The 18,775-nt window shown below is 38.7% G+C and overlaps 1 protein-coding gene, 1 long non-coding RNA gene and 2 other non-coding genes across 4 annotated transcripts; all 4 read right to left on the reverse strand.

Moving 5' to 3' along the window:
- Positions 1–2,302: 2,302 nt before the first annotated feature.
- LOC137052983 (uncharacterized) lies at positions 2,303–4,799 on the reverse strand. The gene is made up of 3 exons (XR_010899939.1): positions 4,618–4,799; positions 3,688–3,739; positions 2,303–3,232 (listed from the first exon to the last, which is right to left on the reverse strand). It is a non-coding gene; the product is annotated as an uncharacterized lncRNA (long non-coding RNA).
- Positions 4,800–14,549: 9,750 nt separating this feature from the next.
- On the reverse strand, positions 14,550–18,555 carry rpl3 (ribosomal protein L3). The gene is made up of 9 exons (XM_067415204.1): positions 18,424–18,555; positions 17,708–17,900; positions 17,298–17,466; positions 16,819–16,954; positions 16,150–16,336; positions 15,760–15,920; positions 15,560–15,661; positions 15,266–15,481; positions 14,550–14,664 (listed from the first exon to the last, which is right to left on the reverse strand). Exons 1-9 carry the CDS (start codon positions 18,424–18,426, stop codon positions 14,620–14,622), a joined length of 1,212 nt encoding a protein of 403 aa, XP_067271305.1. The 5' UTR covers positions 18,427–18,555; the 3' UTR covers positions 14,550–14,619.
- On the reverse strand, positions 14,741–14,872 carry LOC137057224 (small nucleolar RNA SNORA54). Its single transcript, XR_010900441.1, has one exon. It is a non-coding gene; the product is annotated as a small nucleolar RNA SNORA54 (small nucleolar RNA).
- LOC137057235 (small nucleolar RNA U83B) lies at positions 15,988–16,085 on the reverse strand. The gene has a single exon (XR_010900442.1). It is a non-coding gene; the product is annotated as a small nucleolar RNA U83B (small nucleolar RNA).
- Positions 18,556–18,775: the final 220 nt, after the last annotated feature.

The raw sequence follows: 18,775 nt of genomic DNA on the forward strand, positions 1-18,775 counted from the left end.
GAGAAGCCGGATTAATATTTTCATTGATTAATAGCTAACATTCTGCTCTGTACCTCATACAAAACTATTAACGTTATATACCACCAGAGAGGACTGCAACATATCTTCATTTGAACTACTTTTGGTACCGCTTTTGACATTTTTGCAATAAAAAAAATAATTGTGAGTACACTGGTCTGTCTGTTATGCTTTGATTTATAACAGTACGTTGTTTTAATAAATGCTAATGGGTAGGTTTAGGGGTAAGTGTAGGATTAGCCGTTCAAAATATTTTTTAATGCTATATTGTTACCAAAATCGTCATTTTCCAACGTTTTACCTTTTATTTTCTTTATATTCTGTATTAAATTGGTAGGTTTAGGTTTTGGGTAGTGTTAAGGGATCGTAGATTAATCAATAAAATGGTCAAAGGGAAATTAAATAGATATCTTTATGATATAACAAAACAAAAAAAATGTTTTTACCAGAATAAAGTTTTGTATTCTCAAAAAAAAAGATTTCATGATGGATTCGTAAATATTTTACGTTTTTTAGCTGTGAAAATGTAATAATACTACGTTTAAATGTTGCAAATACATCTATATTTTACATTTTAGCACTTCTCCAAACGTACTAAGATGTACGTTTAGTCTCTTTGAAAGTAACGTATTAATACCTACGTATTAAGGGTGAGACCAGGCTGCAAATAAATACCGTCAAGCAAAGATACTAATAAAATAAACAATGCTTTTCAGGTTTTTTAGGTAGGTCTAACATTCGTTCTTAGAGAAACTGAATAAAGTAATCAAATGTAAAATACCTGCATATTTAACTGTTTAAATTAAAGATTGATCCTTACAAAATCTATTTAATTTAGAGCAGTGAGTGATGTCCGTATCTTTTGTTTGACATTAAACAGACAGCAGTTGGCTACTGCCCCTTTAAGACCTACTGCAGGGATATGCTCGTCTTTCTCGACTGTATAAAGTTCTCTTAAGCCATATTTTCCTTGGATACTCATCAAGATGGACATGTTGACATACTTTTTGTGCGAGTTTGTCCGTTCAAGCTTAAGACTTAAAAGAGAACTCTATATTTGCGCGCCGTGAGACGCGTTCTTTCGGGCTTCTGTCGAATATACCCAAGTACCCCAGAGTGCAGTCTGGACGATGGGGCGGGGCGACACATTGGGGCGGGGTGACACGTGTCGCTCCGCCCACATGCAATTTCATTGGTTTACAATACAACAAATCTTATTGGCGTAGACGCTTCAAGCCTGCGCATGCGCATTCCTTAATGTGCGATTTTATGAATGAACCACACGGGAATAGATTCACATATTGTTTTAAATGAAACAAAACGCAAAAACGAGCGCTTGTTGACGGTACCTCCGGCATAATTAAGGCTAATAAAGCTGTTTAACATTTGGCTTCTTCATCAGGTTCGGTGGATCGGCACAAACCCGGATTTTACGCAAATGATAATTAATTATTAACTGTAGTATTGGACACCTCGGAACACAAACGGCTAATTTTAGTTTAAAGCATGACCAATCGTTTAAACAAGATTGTTGTCCAATTGTATAAAGTGCTAAAGCGGTATAAAGTCTTTCCCTGTTAATAAAATATGTGGGGCTATGTATGTCTAATTTATAGTTTTAAAGGTCCATATTTTATTGTAGGACTAAATAGCTAAGTGTCAACGGGTTAACATGTGACAAATTAGATATTAAAAATCCATTTATTTATCTACCCTCGCATTGTGCATGCTATAATCTGTGTACAAACGGGATGAAAATAATTTTCACTCCTGTAAATCTGTGCAACACTACCCGAGGACTTGCAGTAAATACCAAGAATAGAAGTGATAGAAACATTTATTGCAGTACGCATTTGAGCACATAAATACCAACAAAGAAGTTACACCGCGTGGAATATATTAATAATAGATTTTCATATATTAAAATTACTTAAATCAAAATAGATTGGCACCTTAATATTTTTATTTTCTTTACGTGTGAATAAGTTTAGCTATACATATGTTAATACAATAATTTGCAATATATGTGCATATTTTAATTTCTGATATATGTTAATATATTAGTTTTCTATATATGTAAATCTTTTGAATTATATATTAATGCAGCAGTTTAATATATTTTACATAAGTGTGCCTCCATATATGTAAATATTTTCATTTTATAAACTAAATTTGTAATGAAAACGTCAAAATTTCGAAATTTTCCAGACAATGCAAAAATGTTGACCCAATGGATAAAATCAAAATTTGTCTGCAGAGAACACATGCTGAACAAGTTTGTGATTTTTATTGATGTTAACAAAAAGTAAAAGTACAGAGAGCATATATAAACTTAACTGCACAAAAAATAAAATTTTGCAAATCCAGACACAAATAGACTTTAACTCAAAATACAAAGCTTTAATGTAAACTTGGATTTGCAATAGGCCAGTCTCTTTTCTTTAATAGAGGGTGTGCGCTGATGTCACTTTCCCGTTGGGACACGACCCTCAGCTGGACTGAGTGGCAAAACATCCTGGAGCAGGGCTGACTTTAATTAAGAGAAATTGCAGAAATGGGAGCAAAACAAGCTTCTTTTTTTCCTGAAATTAATTAAATGTATTTGGATTCAACAGTGATTATTACAACTCGCCAAAGAACCAGTGTTTGGCCAGGAATTGGACTTTCAGACATTTATATGTACCTGATTCCAATGCCGGGGAAATATATAAAGCAAAGCCTGTGAACACCTTATCTGCTAAACAAATACTATAAATACAGTTTAGGTACCTCTAAATCCAGATGATTATATAATCGTCATATTACGAGTTGTCAATACAGTATATGACCTAGTATATGATTTTAGCCCAAAATTTTACATATCTACCATAAAATGTTCTGATGTCTGGATTCAGGTTGTTTATGAGAATAGCAGCAATCTATTTGTTTGTCTTTCTGTAGCTTTCGGAAGGTTGTACAAAGATTGCTCTGATTTATTGTTGAATGTGCAGTCAACTGTATCTATTTGTACCTAACCCTTTCCCAGATGTGTTTTGGGTGTTGCGCTGTTTTTGCAGCATTCACGCTGAACACCAATCCTGCCACTCAGTGTTTTTGCCACTCAGTTGGTGTAATACAGTTACATGGCGTTTACTGGGACATCATGTGCACACTCTTATATTGGATCCTCAGTTCTACCAAACTGTTGCCTTCTCATGCCGTTCTATGGCAGCATCTGAAACAAGAAAGAAGATAAAAAAATGTTGGATTAGTCAGTGGCCACTTGAGGTAGTTGTGATTAAGTTATTTGTTGCATTCTGCAAGTTTCATAGCTTAAAACATCCTCCTCATTATAAACAAAGCATTGATTTAATCCAAAAATGGATGTTGCAGGATCTGTAATTATATTAGCACGAGACTGCTTCCAGAGCAAGACATCAATAAATACTATTTTGACAAATAGAACTGATTGTCTCCTCTCCAACAATAAGCTGGGGTGTTCTGGTTCAATGTGGCTGTTGTCGTGTCATCAAGGTGGATGATGCACATTAGTGGTGGACGAGATTCCCCCCTTCCATATGTAAAGCGCTTTGAGTACCCAGTAAAGCGCTATATAAATAACTATTAAAAAAAACATAACCCCAAACTTTTGAATTGTACTAGTGCATGTTTGAGATTTTACATACGTACCGGTATATAGGACCTCTGAGATTGGACCTGCAGTCCATCAGCATGGAAAAATCTAGAAAAATAAAAATGAACAATTTGTCAAAGTGCCAAAAAAATATTGTTTAAAATGTCAGTTTTAAAAGAAAAAAATGCATGTTTTTTTTATATATTTTTTTTAGGTTTACTAATTTAGTATTGTTCATTCAGTCTCACTGTACATATTGTTTGACATTTGGATGTCAAAGCCGTCTTAAAATGAGTAATAAGATATATATATCATTTTCATAAGAAATTTACAGATGCAAAGTGATACAGGTAAATGTTGTGAAAAAAAATTATATTAACTTATTTAATTAGCTTTTCAGTTCACCGCCTGTATTTCTGTAAGGCTAAACCTTACAGTTTATGGATAGATGCTATATAAATGCTAAATGTACAGCATTATCTACTGTGTTTGTGTACAAACTGTATTCGTAGTTTAGTGGCTTTCAATAATGCACATTCATATTATTACATGTATTAAAGCTTTCCTTTGTTGTAGAGGTTTTTTCTGTCGCTCCTGAAATCACAGAACATTTGATCCATATTTGTTTACCATGAGAGACCAGAACAGGTTTCAACTACTAGGATTTTCGCACTCTGCGAGGTCCGTTAGGTTAAATAAATGTGCTTATTGCTATCATCCATTGACAAATTTATCAGCAAAACCTTTACATAACTATCAAAACCTCTCATCTAAACATAAAATGTGATTAAACGTTCAAAAACAATAGTTAGCCTTAATTACCTCTTTTAAAAAATGTTAGTTCTGTTTTGCATATCTACTTCTTCAAAGACACTAACGTTACATTTCTATCAAGTAAATATAACAGAATCGTTTCAATTAAAGGTAAGAAAAGTGTCAGGAACAGTAATGTGTATTACTTGTGTGATTTTATGGACTAAACTCACCTTAAAAGCGGCGAAAACAACAGCGAGAGCCGAAGTTTTACTGCATGTTTGTCGTTTCCCCACACAGATGCAGGTAGCTCGTAGGTAGATCATTTCTAAAGACGTACATAAAGGAATGCGCATGCTCAAGCGTCTACGCCAATAAGATTCGCTATATTATAAACCAATGAAATTGGGTGTAGGCGGAGCGACACGTGTCGCCCCGCCTTAATGTGTCGCCCCGCCCCATCGTCCAGACTGCACTCTGGGGTTACTCAATATACCCGAGTGATGACGGAGAATATGATTCGTCATATTAAACATACGACAGCACTCGCAATCGCATGCATGAACATTTTACAAAGAGAGACCGTTTTGCTTTTTTGCTTTTATTATCGCTGTTATAATGTATCACTGAGGAGCCATCACGACAAAAACATACATAAAGCATTATTTTCTAGTTAGTCCATATTATAGGTGCGTCATCAGATGTGAGATGAACCGCGGTGCAAGTGCACCTTTTACACGGCACCCCTGTTCTCTTCAGTCGGCACCCCGGTTGTGAATCTGCCTTAACAGAGATTTATCCATTTAAAGTAACGGTTTCTATTCAGATTATCGAGCAAAATCATTTCAGATAATTTACCTCAGGCGGCCTGTTTTGAACTAATGTTCTGTGAGAAATAATCCGAATAAAATGCGGACAGAATTAAATGGAGAATTATTTCCATCGGCTGCTGTCTGCCGGTGCTGGCTAATCACAAAAGTCGACTACAATACCTTTATGTGGCTATTAGACTATTGAGTGGCTAAAATATTTTAATTCATTTCCACACACACAAAAAAAGGTAAACCTAACCATTTTTTCTCCAACTGGAACTCCTTCCCCCCTCGAAATTCATTCCCCGGACTCCGTCGTCCTAAAATCAGTTCAGTTAGAGAACAGACACTAGCCTACAATTAAAAACTGAACCTGTATGTTCAATATGTGATTTAGCCGCTGAAGGACTCTCTCAGCCCAAATGCTGCAGGAGTCGGATATATTGACAGTCATGGATGAGCTTGTGATGAGAGCTGAGGTAAACGCGCCCGCGTCATAGATTCACAGCACATGTTCAGTCTGGCGCGTTTTCAGTTCATGGCTTTGAAAGCTTAAATTTCAGAGGAATTAGTTTGAGAAGTTGAAAGACTTACTTTGCTCTGCTGGCCGCACAGTTTACATCAAGGCTGCCAGCTGAGTGCTGTGAGTGAGATCCCCCACCCCCCACGTGCGAGTTGAAAACATGCGGAAATGGCTCCCCCTGCTGGCTGTAGTCTTTAGCCTCTGGCCAACAATTCCTCCGATAGTGCAAATTGACGATATTTGCATCATGGGAGGAATTTTTCCGGAAATAAAATGCATAAATCTCTTGTCTCAGGGGGATATGAAGGGGATGGGGGGGGGGGGGGGGGGGTCATGTTTTTGTGACATATGAGGACACAAATGTGTATAATGACATGGGTATGACAGGTATTACAAGGAGTGAAATATGAGATGCTTATAAATCATACGGTTGAGTTGTTGTTTTTTTAAAGTAAAAATGCAGAATGTTTCCAGTGATGGGTCAGTTTAGGGGTAGGGGCAGTATAGGGGGTTATAAAATACAGTTTGTACAGCATAAAAACCATTATGCCTATGGAGAGTCTCCATATGTCACAAAAACAAACGTAGAATCAGATTTAGAAACTGAAATTGAGCAGGAGAAGCAGCAGAAGCTGGATGTCTCTATCAGGTGTGCAAGTTACCTAAACTGCATTTGCGCAAGATTTACAACATTTGTGTGTGTTTACTCGTGGTGTATGAGGACTATTGTATGCGACTTAATGTCAGCAGTAACAAGCGGAACGGTTTTGCAAGTCAGACAACTGCGAATTTACATAGAAAAGCAATGGAAAAGTACCGCATTTGAATGAATGAGTCGATTAGCTTACAACACAAAGACATTTGAAGCAGTAACGTTACTCACTGTCTGCTTCAAACACACGACCGTGAACCTTAATCGCTGGAACCGCTCTATCTTTTAGAACTACACACAACTTCAAATCTGCAGTTGAACTGGTCCTTGTTTATAAACCATCATCGCCAAATTGCAGGGAACTCACTCTTAGTGGCGTGCTCGCCCATTTGGGAGAAACTTTAAACTTTGTCCATGTTTAGCAGCATGGGAATTTCATGGGGAGGGCAGGGTTTAGCTGCATCCAGTCACATGGGGGCGATCAAGACACTTTGGCTTAAATTTTCAGGAATCCATCAGTTGCTAACTATGGTTGCTAAAGGTTGTTGATTGAAATCTTTTACTGTCTATGCTTCTAATTACCTTCATTTTTCACCGTTGAAGTCTATGGGGTCACTGTGTCCATTTCTTTTACTGTATATGATTGAAATGAAAAGGATTGTGTTGCTTTGTCACTGTTGCTGGTATATGCACATTAAAGGGGGGGTGAAACACTCAGTTTCAGTCAATCTCATGCCAATCTTGAGTACCTATAGTAGTATTGCATCCTTCATATCTCCGAAAAGTCTTTAGTTTTATTATATTTATAAAAGAAATATGGGCTGTACCGAGTCTTTCCGGAAAAAACCGAGTGCCTGGAGGCGTATCGTGTGGGCGGAGCTAAAGAATGACGATCGCGAACAAAGCGGTGACGTCCTCAAGCGTGGAGAAACCAAGCCTGCAGTCTCCCTCTCAGATACTGAAGCTTTCGCGCCTCGATCGCCCCCCGGTGACCGGTCCCAGTATAGCCGCCCCTCTGTGTTTTCTAATGGACGCGAGACAAACTAAACAATAAAATTACACTTCAAATATTTTTTCCCCAAAGTTAGTTTATGTCATTGAAGGCAGTTATCAACACGATGATTTTATTTCAAGTGTTCATTTTTAAAATAAGTTTAGTTTGAGTTAGTTATTTGAAGCTATAAAAACGGGGGGGGTGACGTCATGATTGACAGCTGAGATCGACAGCTTCTCTGAGTGAAGTTGTCACTGAGGCACTAACAGACTTTTTTCGGAATTTTTGGGAGCAGATTGGTGCTTTAGCTTTAATTTCTACATTTCCATAACTGTTTATTTCACACCAACATAATTAATTGTTCTGCATCTGCGAGAGTGTGGGCGGGCTTTTGATATCGCAGCTGTCCTTCCTGCTCTACTTCCTGCGCTCTACTGCGCAACTGCGGTCCCGAAATCGCTACTGCGCAGACTCGGTCCCAAGATGTCCGCGCCGTGCAAGGCCGCCTGAAAGCTTCAAATATGGCAAGCGGAAACGGATGATGTCGTCCAAATTTTTTACGGCCTATGGGAGAAACCCATGGCTATCTCAGGTAATACAGACAATGATCCAGAATCAAATCTGAGGCAGAAATAAATTGAACAGGAAAAACAGCAACATCAGGGCGTCCGTCTCTGTGGTACTGTATTTAGTGGCCTTTGTGTGTCTTTACTCGCATTTTATGAGGACATGATTCGGTTTATGGACTATTGTATGCGACTAACGTTAGACCTTAGGTAGCAAGCAAAACGGTTTTGCACGTCAGACTAGTGTAACGTTATACAACAGAGAACAGCAATGGAGTATCTGTTAGCGCATTTGAATGACGAAGCACGCGATAGTGTCGTTTACTCATGTTTACTCGAAGGTAGCCAATAGCAGAGACATTTGAAGCCTTTTTACTCACCAGCTGCTTCCAAAGCAGGACCGAACCTTTATCGCTGGGACCGCTCCGTCAAAAACACACTTCTTTGGTATGATTTGGTGAAGTCCTGTGACAGCAGTGGCGTGTAAATCCACTTTGAGACGCGACTGAAGCGATGTTGTGAAGCTTCCCGTCATTTCTGCGTTCAAATCGGTTCAAATGCAGCGCTGCCTTCCCGGAATGCTGTGCTGAAGCGTTGAAGTCACCCATAGGAATAAAGTGGAGGACTGGATCTGTACCTGAGAGAGTGTTTACGGCGTGCATTTCCTCTCTCGCTCTAGATATGCGCGCGCGCACCCTACCGGGAGAAGAGCCCGTACGGCCCATACAAGGACCTTCCGTTCTATTAACGTCAAGTAGGCCCATACTCGAAAAAAACTCTCCGAAACTTGTGAGAAACCGGAAGGAGGATTTTTGACAGAGAAATACTCTATCAAACGTCCAACATTAGTTTTTGAAACTTTGTCTATGTTTAGGATGGGAATCCAAGTCTTTAACAGTGTAAAAAGCTCAGTATGCATGAAACAGCATTTCACCCCCCCTTTAAGTCAACAACTTTCCATTACTGATAAAAGGGCTGATATAAAGATGTACCGCGGAATTGATACCATGCTAACTGTGCACACTTTTACAATGTGACCTTGTATAATTGAAGGTAAAATTGAATAAGTGAAATACAATAAATGCAGTGTATTGAGTCGTTCTCCCCTCCGCCATGTTTTACGTTTTTGGACCGTACAATCTGGGTATCAAAATTATCCTGAGCTTTCTAGTGGTAGGGTAAATACGACTTGAGAGGGCATTCACTTACACTTTTTAACTATGAAAATTTGTTTGCAGCATATGTGATCACAAGTAGAGATGCAAACCATTCAGATAAAAACCATAAAGCAACTCTGCAAAAAAGGACTGACGTTGTATGCTGTAATGAGGGATGGCTCGTGTGATAAAAGATACTAAATAACATGAATACATGTGAATAATATAAATTATGACATAATAACACCAACAAATTCAGCTCACTTACTCACACAAATGGAACAGATGAACGGTCTGTGGCTAATTAGCAGCGGTATCACACATTGTCCAGCATGCTGATCAACCCTTTCCTTGTGTCTCTTTTCTCAAGTAGGGCCTGCTGTAGTGTAGGCTATACAGCAAGCCGTTTTGACTTTTATTAATTCCCAGGATATGAATTTTTGATATCAACAATTACATTTTCACTAGTTAAAATGCTAATTGTTGATAACAGAAATTACTTAGCCTACATTTTTATAGTAACAATGGAAATGTGTTATATCAAGAATTACATTTCTAAAAATGTTCTTTATAAACAATGATGTCATCACTTGCAGAAATAGAATTCTTGATATCTGTAATTGTCTTTTCACTAGTTAAATGTGACCATGCCATTCAAATGCAATTGTTGATATAAAGAATTGATCCCTGAAATTCAAATTTCACATATCAGAAATGCAATTCTTACAGTAAAAATCATATTTCATATCTATAATTACTTTGTTATAGTGCAAATGTCTGTTCTTAATATCAACAATTAAATTACTGGTAAAAATGCTATTTTATATAAATAATATGATTGTCACAAGGTTCATTTCTGATATCAAGAATGTGATTGTTACTAGAAAGAAATCCATCTTAGATATCTGAAATAACAAATTTAACATGTTGAAATACTTTTACAGATATCAAAAATTTCCACTTGAAAATAAATTAATTGAAATCATATCATGAATACATTTTTTTTTAAAGATATCAAAAGTTATGATTTTTATTAGTAAGAATTGTATTTCTGATATGTGATATTGGACTTTCAAGTAGCAAAAACTACCAATTCTTCATATCATCAATTAAATTTGAATGGCAGCTTGTGGTGATACATTTGCATCCATAATTATATTTACTAGGCGAAATTAAATGGTCCAAAAATGCCATTGTTAGTAAAGCAAATGTAATTCCTGATATTAGCTATTAGCATTTTAACTAGTGAAAATGCATTTGTTTATATGAAGAATTCATATAATCATTTCATATATTTCATAGAAATCTTTTCTCTTTTTTTTTCATTATATATGCAGCCGCCTAAAAAGTGAAAACGGCTTGCCATAGATGTACTGCAGTTGTGCAAGTGGTGCGCCACACGCCCTCTAGTGGTTAGATGAGAAAGCACGTGCTGGGCCTGCCTTCTGCTCAGGAGTCCGGTGATGCTGTGTGTTGCTGGCTTTAAGAATGCTGTGTCCATAGGAACCAGCTCAGAATACTGATTCCACAGTGCAGCACTTGTGCATCAGGGCTGCAGTTAGGCAGGCTCTAGCCAAAGACTGCCCACTGCCTTTACCCCATCTAAATAAAAACAATGTGTATTACATTTGGCAATCAATCTATGGACGCAATAAAAAAAAGGTTGAAGATATGCTCTACTCTGAAGATATACTTTTAAATACAACCAGGTAAGCATGCAAACAAATATAACCTAAAAAGAAATAGATTATGACCCTCCTTAACTAGCTATGCCTTTTACTACACCCATTTATATTAAGGAGCAATACACATATTTACAGGTTTCTTAATTCTTCCAATAAAATCCAAAGCATATTGTGTATGTGTAGATGTTTTGTGCAGATGTGCTTTATATTGTGTAGATGCTGTTGTACTTTAAAAGACATCTGATCTGTGTGCCTTTTGACATTACTAACAGTGTTTCTGGGCATTATATACTCCTGAAGTAACCATATTTGTAACCATTTATACAATCATAATTTCAATCTACAAAATGTACCAAGATTGTTTCTGCGTGAATCATACAAACAATGATAGCATCTGTATATGTTAAACAGCAGGTTTAGAGGCCATAAACAATAATGAAGAATAGTTATGACATCATGAGAGGGCAAGAGGAGGAGGGTATAATAGCAGAAGATAGGGCAGTGTGGGGAATAGCTGTTCACCCTGCCAGAGCTCCTTACATAAGAGAGCACAGTGCAGAGAGGAGACCAACACAGACTCACCCCTCGGCCACAGTGACATAGCGCTCCCACCCTTTCATCCCTGCGCTTCTCTCTTTTACTACATACTCCATTATTATACCTCACAAAGAAGTTTATATAATAACAGACTTCTGGTCCTTTCCCAAAAAATGGGTTTCCATCAGTTTGCATTTAACAAATATTATACTAAAAACATTTATTTAAAATATATAAAACTATAGTTACTTTAATAATAAAACAAACTGGATATAATATAAATACTTTCACTTGATTATCTGTTACTAAATAATAACACTGAGCAAATTGAACATCATTGCGTCATTCTTTTAAAAACCTAAAATATATTGACATTTTAATATGTGTAATTACATTAAAGATTGTCGTAAATATGTGGTAAGTGCAAATGCATATTGTATTGGCTAAGCTGTCGGGCAAATTGTGTATCTTTATGTTATGCTAGTAAGAAAGCTAACTTACACATTAATAGTCATTATAATGTGGTTAATACAAATGTAATGTGATTTTGTAGGAACTGTAATCAAGAGAATACCCATTATAAGCCAATGGGATCGCTTGAGGTCCCAATGGAAACCCTGATTTTGATGGATGATTTATTGTGACGCTGGCAGTCTTCGTTTCCCATCCTTCATTCTGCGTATTTTGAAGGATGCATCAAGTGTATCCTTCGCATCCTCTAATCACCCACAGTCCTTTGCACACGTTCCGCTTCACAAACTAGAATTGGCGGGAGTCTGCAGTGAACTCGTCCAATTTTACTATGAAATCCAAGACAAAAAAAGAAAAAAAAAACCATTTTCAAAGATGAAGACATTGTTTTCTCTAGTTGTGTTGAAAATAAATAATCTACTGATAAAACGATGTACATGTAAGTTGTCATCAACTTTATTGTACTAAAAGAAAGTCTGATAATATCAACATTCCTGTTACCAAGTATTTTTCTCATATTCATTTTCAATAGTATTTTTGTGCTGTGAACGCTGGGGCAGAAACCTTTATGATGTAGCCAGCGGGCATACTAGACCATCTCATTCTAGTGTTCATTACTGAGGAGGTGTCTAGCTTATGGAAGCCTCAGAAAGCAGTCGCTAGAACCTCGCTAGAATGCGGCCTTCTGTTTAAGAAACACCTTTTGATGAATCATTGCTGTAAATGTCATGTGATCAGGCTAGCATGCTTATTAGCCAACCTTTGACCCCTTGGTTTTTTCTAGTGAAATCCAGGCTGATTCAAGGGTCCATGCATCTTATAAAATGATGACAACACTCCAAGGTCTAAGCTCATCATAAAACGAAAGGAGCCATCCTTGAAAAAATCCTTATGAATATTGCCAAAAGGGTGGTGGGTGAGGGGCAAAGCAATTCTTGCCAAGAGTGCAGAAAATCTACCAAGTGTGGAGGGAAAAGGGCCTAAATAGTGTGAAGAGCTTCCATGGTTCTTATTACGCTGTGAAATGATGGGGGAAGCAGTTTCGCAACGAGTCAGCGAGGACAAAGAGTCTTAATTAGGTGAGCTCCCTTTGGACTCGTCGTAAACAAAAGCCTCAATCCAAACTTGACACCCTCCGACGCTAAGAGGGATGCTCGGTTCTCAAGGACAAAACCTGCAGGCCTTGTGAAACTAAACTATTGTTGCTTGAGATTGCTACAGCAAAATGTACACACATGGAAAACAGGCAGAGGTGCAATGAAAGTCCTCAGCAGCTCTCGTCCAACTGTGATGTAATGCTGGGACTGGGTGGTAGGTCAGAGGGAATGGGGAGAGCCAGCTGTTTCTTTGGCGTGGACATCTGGGGACGAGTGCTACGGTGCGTTGCGGTTTGACAGATGAAGGTAAAATTCCTGACACTGCTCTCATCTCATTACAATGTAGCTGCTGTCAAGTCTGTGCGCTAATTAGCTCTGTTAATGATTTTGCAGAATATTATCCACCTGCTTTGAGACATACACATGTCAAATTTGGAGAATTATTAAATAAAAAGTAGCACAGACAAGTGTTTTGAAAAAAGCACAAGCTGAGATTTAGTGTAGACTTTTCCAACCTCATTCTAAAACAACCTTTGTCCTCCAGGAACCATGTGAATGTACAATACTAATTAAGGTATATACAGCATTTTCTATCGACCAAGCACCTGAAGGCCAGGATTTTCGCTGAGTCGGGTGATCTACAAGGGTGCAATTGATCCACTTCCTGCTCTGCAGCACTGCTTTCCTGGAACAACCTTTTAGAGGTCATTCACAGAAAACAAAGTTACCAGTAGATCACATTCTTCGGCGAAGTCATTTGGCAACTTGCAACTTTTAATTTTATGATCTGGTTTTAGTTTTAATGGACACAGCACATTTCAATTCTGTGAGAGCATTTGAAAAACACTTAAGTCAGCAGAAAATAGAAGCTGTGCAAATCTTGTTTCCTATTGAGTGATATATATGAGTGAAATAACTACATCAAAAGTGTTGGGCAGGACTTGTAATTTGGGAACTGATTGGAAGTTGGATCAGTGTGGTTTGCTACTGCAGAGTTCTCATACAGGTGATATTGCCACGCTCATCATCAGTAAACACCAGCACAATCTGAAAGGTTAGTCATGGTGAATGCTAGATTTTTCTAAATGTGCACAAACCTAATGCATTAATCCAAAACTCCATTGTTCTCAAAAGGGGCCCTCAAAAAAGAACTTATAATGGAAAGATTCATCACCCCCCAATCTCAAAGACCAGGAACACCACAATCTTGGGCTACACAAATACGTTCATATAAAGCGAAAGCCAATTCAGAAAAAGTAACAAACTTTAGAGAGACCGTAAAGAACACGTCAGTTGCCAATTAAGGATGCATCATTAAAATTCAGTGCACTTAGCAGAGGTGGAATACAAGCACTTTGCAAAAAGATATTTGAATGAATAAACTAGAGTTAGTTTCAGCTGAAAAGATGTTTATGATTCAGACAGGTTCAATTTTAAAGAGCCCCCATTAAGGATTTGATAGTTGCCTTGCATGTAGTGTATCAGTTCTAAATCAATGAAAACAAAGCATCAAATCTGAAGTGCAGCATATAAAGTTAGTCTTGTGTAATCAAATGTTGATGCATTCCCATTTCTAAGATTTGTGATGTTTAACAGAGTACAACCGCTACAATAACCTATAGAATTGAAAATACACTTGACCTCTTCTTAAAGAAAGAGAAAAAACAGATATGGTTTAAACCACTTTTATTAAACTCTGCAGTACTGCATGACAACACCAGAGAGCAGAGGTAAAGCACATTTATGACATCTCCTCCTTGGCGAGACGGTCTTTCTTGAGGGGTCCCTGTTGAAAAGAGGGGGGGAAATGGTTACCAGCCAAATCAAGTTTGACAAATTACTGCACATTTTAATAGCACAAATCATGTCATCAGAGAGTGAACAGGGAGAAAGCAAAAGTTACTCGCTCCCCTGCCTCACTGAGTTTTAATTTTGCACTGGAATGGAACCCAAATCTCAGACTGATTGGCTGAAACAGGTTACGAACAGTGCACTGATGTGCTGAGGGTCATGAGAACTTCATTTTCCCCTCCATGTCAGAATAAACATGCTACACTAGATGTAGAGTGAGAAATTAAGCCACTGTTGAGCCAGCAGATTCATTGCAATTATTTAGCTAATGGTGTCACTTCAGCTCAGTTTGAGCAACCAAGTTTAGAAAATGCCATCAAAAGGCCTATAACCTAAGAATGCTAGCAATTAAGGTTTCTTTAAAGGAAAGAAATCCCAGCATGGTACACATCAGCCCTTGCACTGACACACCCTATGGACTCTGACCTAATTCTGACAGATCTTTAGATCACAGTCTGATTTGGAGATGCTGCTCAGGTAACAGCAGGGTTAAGCTGCTGAGAAACCATTGAGTCTTAACGTGATCATGCACCCACCATAAAGTTCTTCTTCTCCTCGATGGTCTGGAAACGGCCATGACCGAACTTGGAGGTGGTGTCAATGAATTTGAGTTCAATCTTCTCCTGAGCACGGCGGCTGGTCTGGACCAGAAGAGATTTGCGCAGGGTCAAAACCCTCTTCTTGGTTCCGATCACACAGCCTTTCACCATGAGGAAGTCGTTAGTCACCTCACCATAGTGCACAAATCCACCCTGAGGAAAAACACAAGTCAGTCGAAAAGAGCAACTATAGTCTGATGTAACCAAAAGTCACAAGAAATCTACACTCACCAGGGGATTGATGCTCTTGTTGGACAGATCATAATCAGTAGAGGCATTGCTCTTTACTACTTTCCCATCCTTGGTGTGATAGCCCACACCAATCTTGTAGATCTAACGTATAAAAAGAAAAACCTTAATTAAAAACGAGACTTAAGAAATAAAAAAAATTGATTCCACAGGAACACTAGAGTCCATTTCGGAGTCCTCACCTTCTTGTTGATCTCAGTGCGGTGGTGGTAGCCCTTCTGACCAGCACGAGCCACAGAGAAAGCCACACGGGCAGGATGCCAGGCTCCAATACAGGCCACCTTACGCAGACCACGATGGGTCTTGCGGGGCAGCTTCTTTGTGTGCCAACGGCTTGTCACACCTATAGAAAAAAAAAAATCATCAGAAAAGGCATAGATGCAAATGCAATTTGCCAAAAACATGGCACGTGTGCTGTCAGAAGGAAGGCAGCATGGGAACTTTCCTCATGCGTTTCGGGCGCCATGCCTGACGCGATTAATCCATGTTTTTCATCATTATGTGCACAATACTTCCAAGTCAATGAAAAGCAAGGAAACGGACAGATGTTGAACAAAAAGCGATTCACCTACCCTTGCATCCATGACCCTTGGTAACGCCAATAACGTCAATCATCTCATCCTGAGCGAAGACATTAGAAATAGGAACCAACTGCTCAAGTTTCTCTCTGGCCCAGTCAACTTTATCAGCGATAGATCCACCATTTAGCTGAATCTCCATCAAGTGAGACTTCTTCTGCCTGTGGGGCAGCAGGCGCATCTACAGAAGAAAAGTTTGGTAAGCCTTCAACTTTACAAAAGCGCATCCAATTATAATCATACAAAGATCAATGTTTTAAGTTTATACAGCACTGCAGATCCAAGAGATTGCTATATTGTTTTCGGGACCGTACGAACATCTATCACGATTATAGTGACCAATGATCAAGATCATGGTTTTGTTAAAGAGATGTGTTGTATAAAAAAAACAAAACAAAAACAACTATGCACCAAGCAAGATTCTATTGTGACATTTCCTTCCTTATAACGACCGGTGTCAATGCATAGGTGCACATCCATGCATCACAAGACAGACAAGCTTCATTTAAATTCAACTTCCAATCTTGCATATCTTTTTGATTCTATTGAAAATGAATGACTACACTAGTAATTCTACTATAATGTACTCATCTTGTCTGAAGGGTAGTTTTGTATACTGTACAAAACGCATTTATAATTTTTTTTTAAACAAAAAAAACTCACCTGTGTATGGGCAATAATGCGAATGATCTGGCAGTACTTCTTCATGGAGGCAAAGTCTTTCTCCAGCTGTTTCTTGCCTTCCTCATCCTGCCACCTCTTGCAGTACTTGGTGAAGGCCTTCTTCTTGGACTTGTACCTGATTATGGTAGATGAGGGCAGGGGAGAAGCAAAAAAAAAAGTTTGCACAGCCCCTTCATAGCCCAGTAGGCCAGTGGAAGGAGACTGGGCATAGCTGCTTTGCCCATCCTCATGGTAAAGGGGAGGCGTCAACAGCACTAGGTCATTTTGGCTCATGGCACGGTTTCTAAGGAGCCCTTTCCACCGGCCAGAGGAGCCCGGAGCTCATCAGGGCACTAGGCACCTGAGCGGAGCTGCACCACACCGACACGTTAGACTGGCTCAGAAAAACTGTTTAATCTGGCCAACAACCATCAGCTCCAGACTTAACATGCAAAAAATCTTAGCACTTAAACTCTTACCAGTTCTTGTAGAAGCGACGCTTGCATTCATCACTGATGTGCTCTGCAAAGATGGTCTTGAAAGAGCGCAGGCCACGAGGGGTCATGACGTATCCAACAACACCCACTACAACCATGGGAGGAGTCTCCACAATGGTCACTGCCTCAACCACCTCCTTTTTGTTGACCTCTAAGAACAAAAACAAGTTTGTTAGCTAAAAACAAGACCTCATAAAACACCAAGCTACATCTAATCAGAATGGAGGTTTAAAACTTGAATTGCAACTGCGCTCAGTACTCGACATTCAGCAAGGGCTAGAGGCCCAAATATGTCCGCCCGTCGAGGATCTCATCACTGGCAGGCACACATCAGGAAAAAAGCAGAACACTTTCCTTCACGCAACAATTTAAATGCTTAAACTTTAACTCACTTGAGCCAGGTCTGTCAACCTCACGAACGATGTGGGTCATGCCAGCCTTGTAGCCAAGGAAAGCAGTCAGGTGAACTGGCTTGCTGGGATCATCTTTGGGAAAACTCTTCACCTTGCCACGATGGCGTTTGCACCTCTTCCGTGGCAGGAAGCCCAGAGAGCCGTGGCGTGGGGCCGAAAATTTACGGTGAGACTAAGAAAAAAAAGAAAAGGAAAAAAAAGACAAACAAAAAAGGTTATTCAACAGCAAGAGTTCAATTAAAGTACTCTGTTAACAGATATTATGCATAACGCCATAGCTTTATAATTGATTCAATTATAAAAATGAAATGCATCATCTCGTGCATCTGTAAAATTTACAGCGGCAGTTCACGTGATAGGCCTTAAAAATAACCGCAAACAAACCATAACGAGAACAGCGAAATATAGAAAAGGAACATATGAAAAGTATAAAAGATATAATAGCGCAGTAATACAGTCTTGTTTCCTAACATGTTTAAATCGGTTGTGTTGGCATAGAAGAACGAAAGCAGCTGCCATTTTCTCTTTACGGTCAAATCACACACCACGCGCTAAGCTACTCAAGAGTTTACAATCTATAACCACAGCAAACCATTCGTTTAGCTTCGACGTATAATATATTGAATAGGATGTGTCTGAAAAGAGAAGGATGCCTTTGATTGAAGTTAGATTGTAAAGAAGAGACGTGCACTCACCATTTTGTCCCCGGTCCGATTGAAAGAGAGCGATTGAGAGGCGGTGCTTCCTTATAAAGACGCGAGTTCGACGTGGGTGCGTCACGGCATACGCGTACGTTACGTTACGTTCGCCCTCTTATTGGTGGTTAGTAATGCATTGTGCTCAACCATAGACCGTAAAAAACATACATAGTTATTGAAATGTACTGTTTTTCAAGTCTGTGTTCTCAACATGTAGTTTGAAGTTCATATGAAGATTTATTTATGAACATATATTCATTCTGTGCCTATTAATGTCAAACACACGTTAGAAAATCTATGATACGCATGGTTTCTTTTCTTTGGACGCGTTTTCTTACTATTATTACTA

Source organism: Pseudorasbora parva, chromosome 2 (assembly GCF_024679245.1).
Source record: "Pseudorasbora parva isolate DD20220531a chromosome 2, ASM2467924v1, whole genome shotgun sequence".
Lineage (NCBI taxonomy): Eukaryota > Metazoa > Chordata > Actinopteri > Cypriniformes > Gobionidae > Pseudorasbora > Pseudorasbora parva.

What these genes read in the sequence shown, in the direction of transcription:
- rpl3 (XM_067415204.1), bottom strand. An exon ending in CGTCGCTTCTACAAGAACTG is followed by an intron (nt 16,955 to 17,297) that starts GTAAGAGTTTAA and finishes TACCATAATCAG; the next exon opens with GTACAAGTCCAAGAAGAAGG. An exon ending in CAAGGGTCATGGATGCAAGG is followed by an intron (nt 15,921 to 16,149) that starts GTAGGTGAATCG and finishes TTTTTTCTATAG; the next exon opens with GTGTGACAAGCCGTTGGCAC.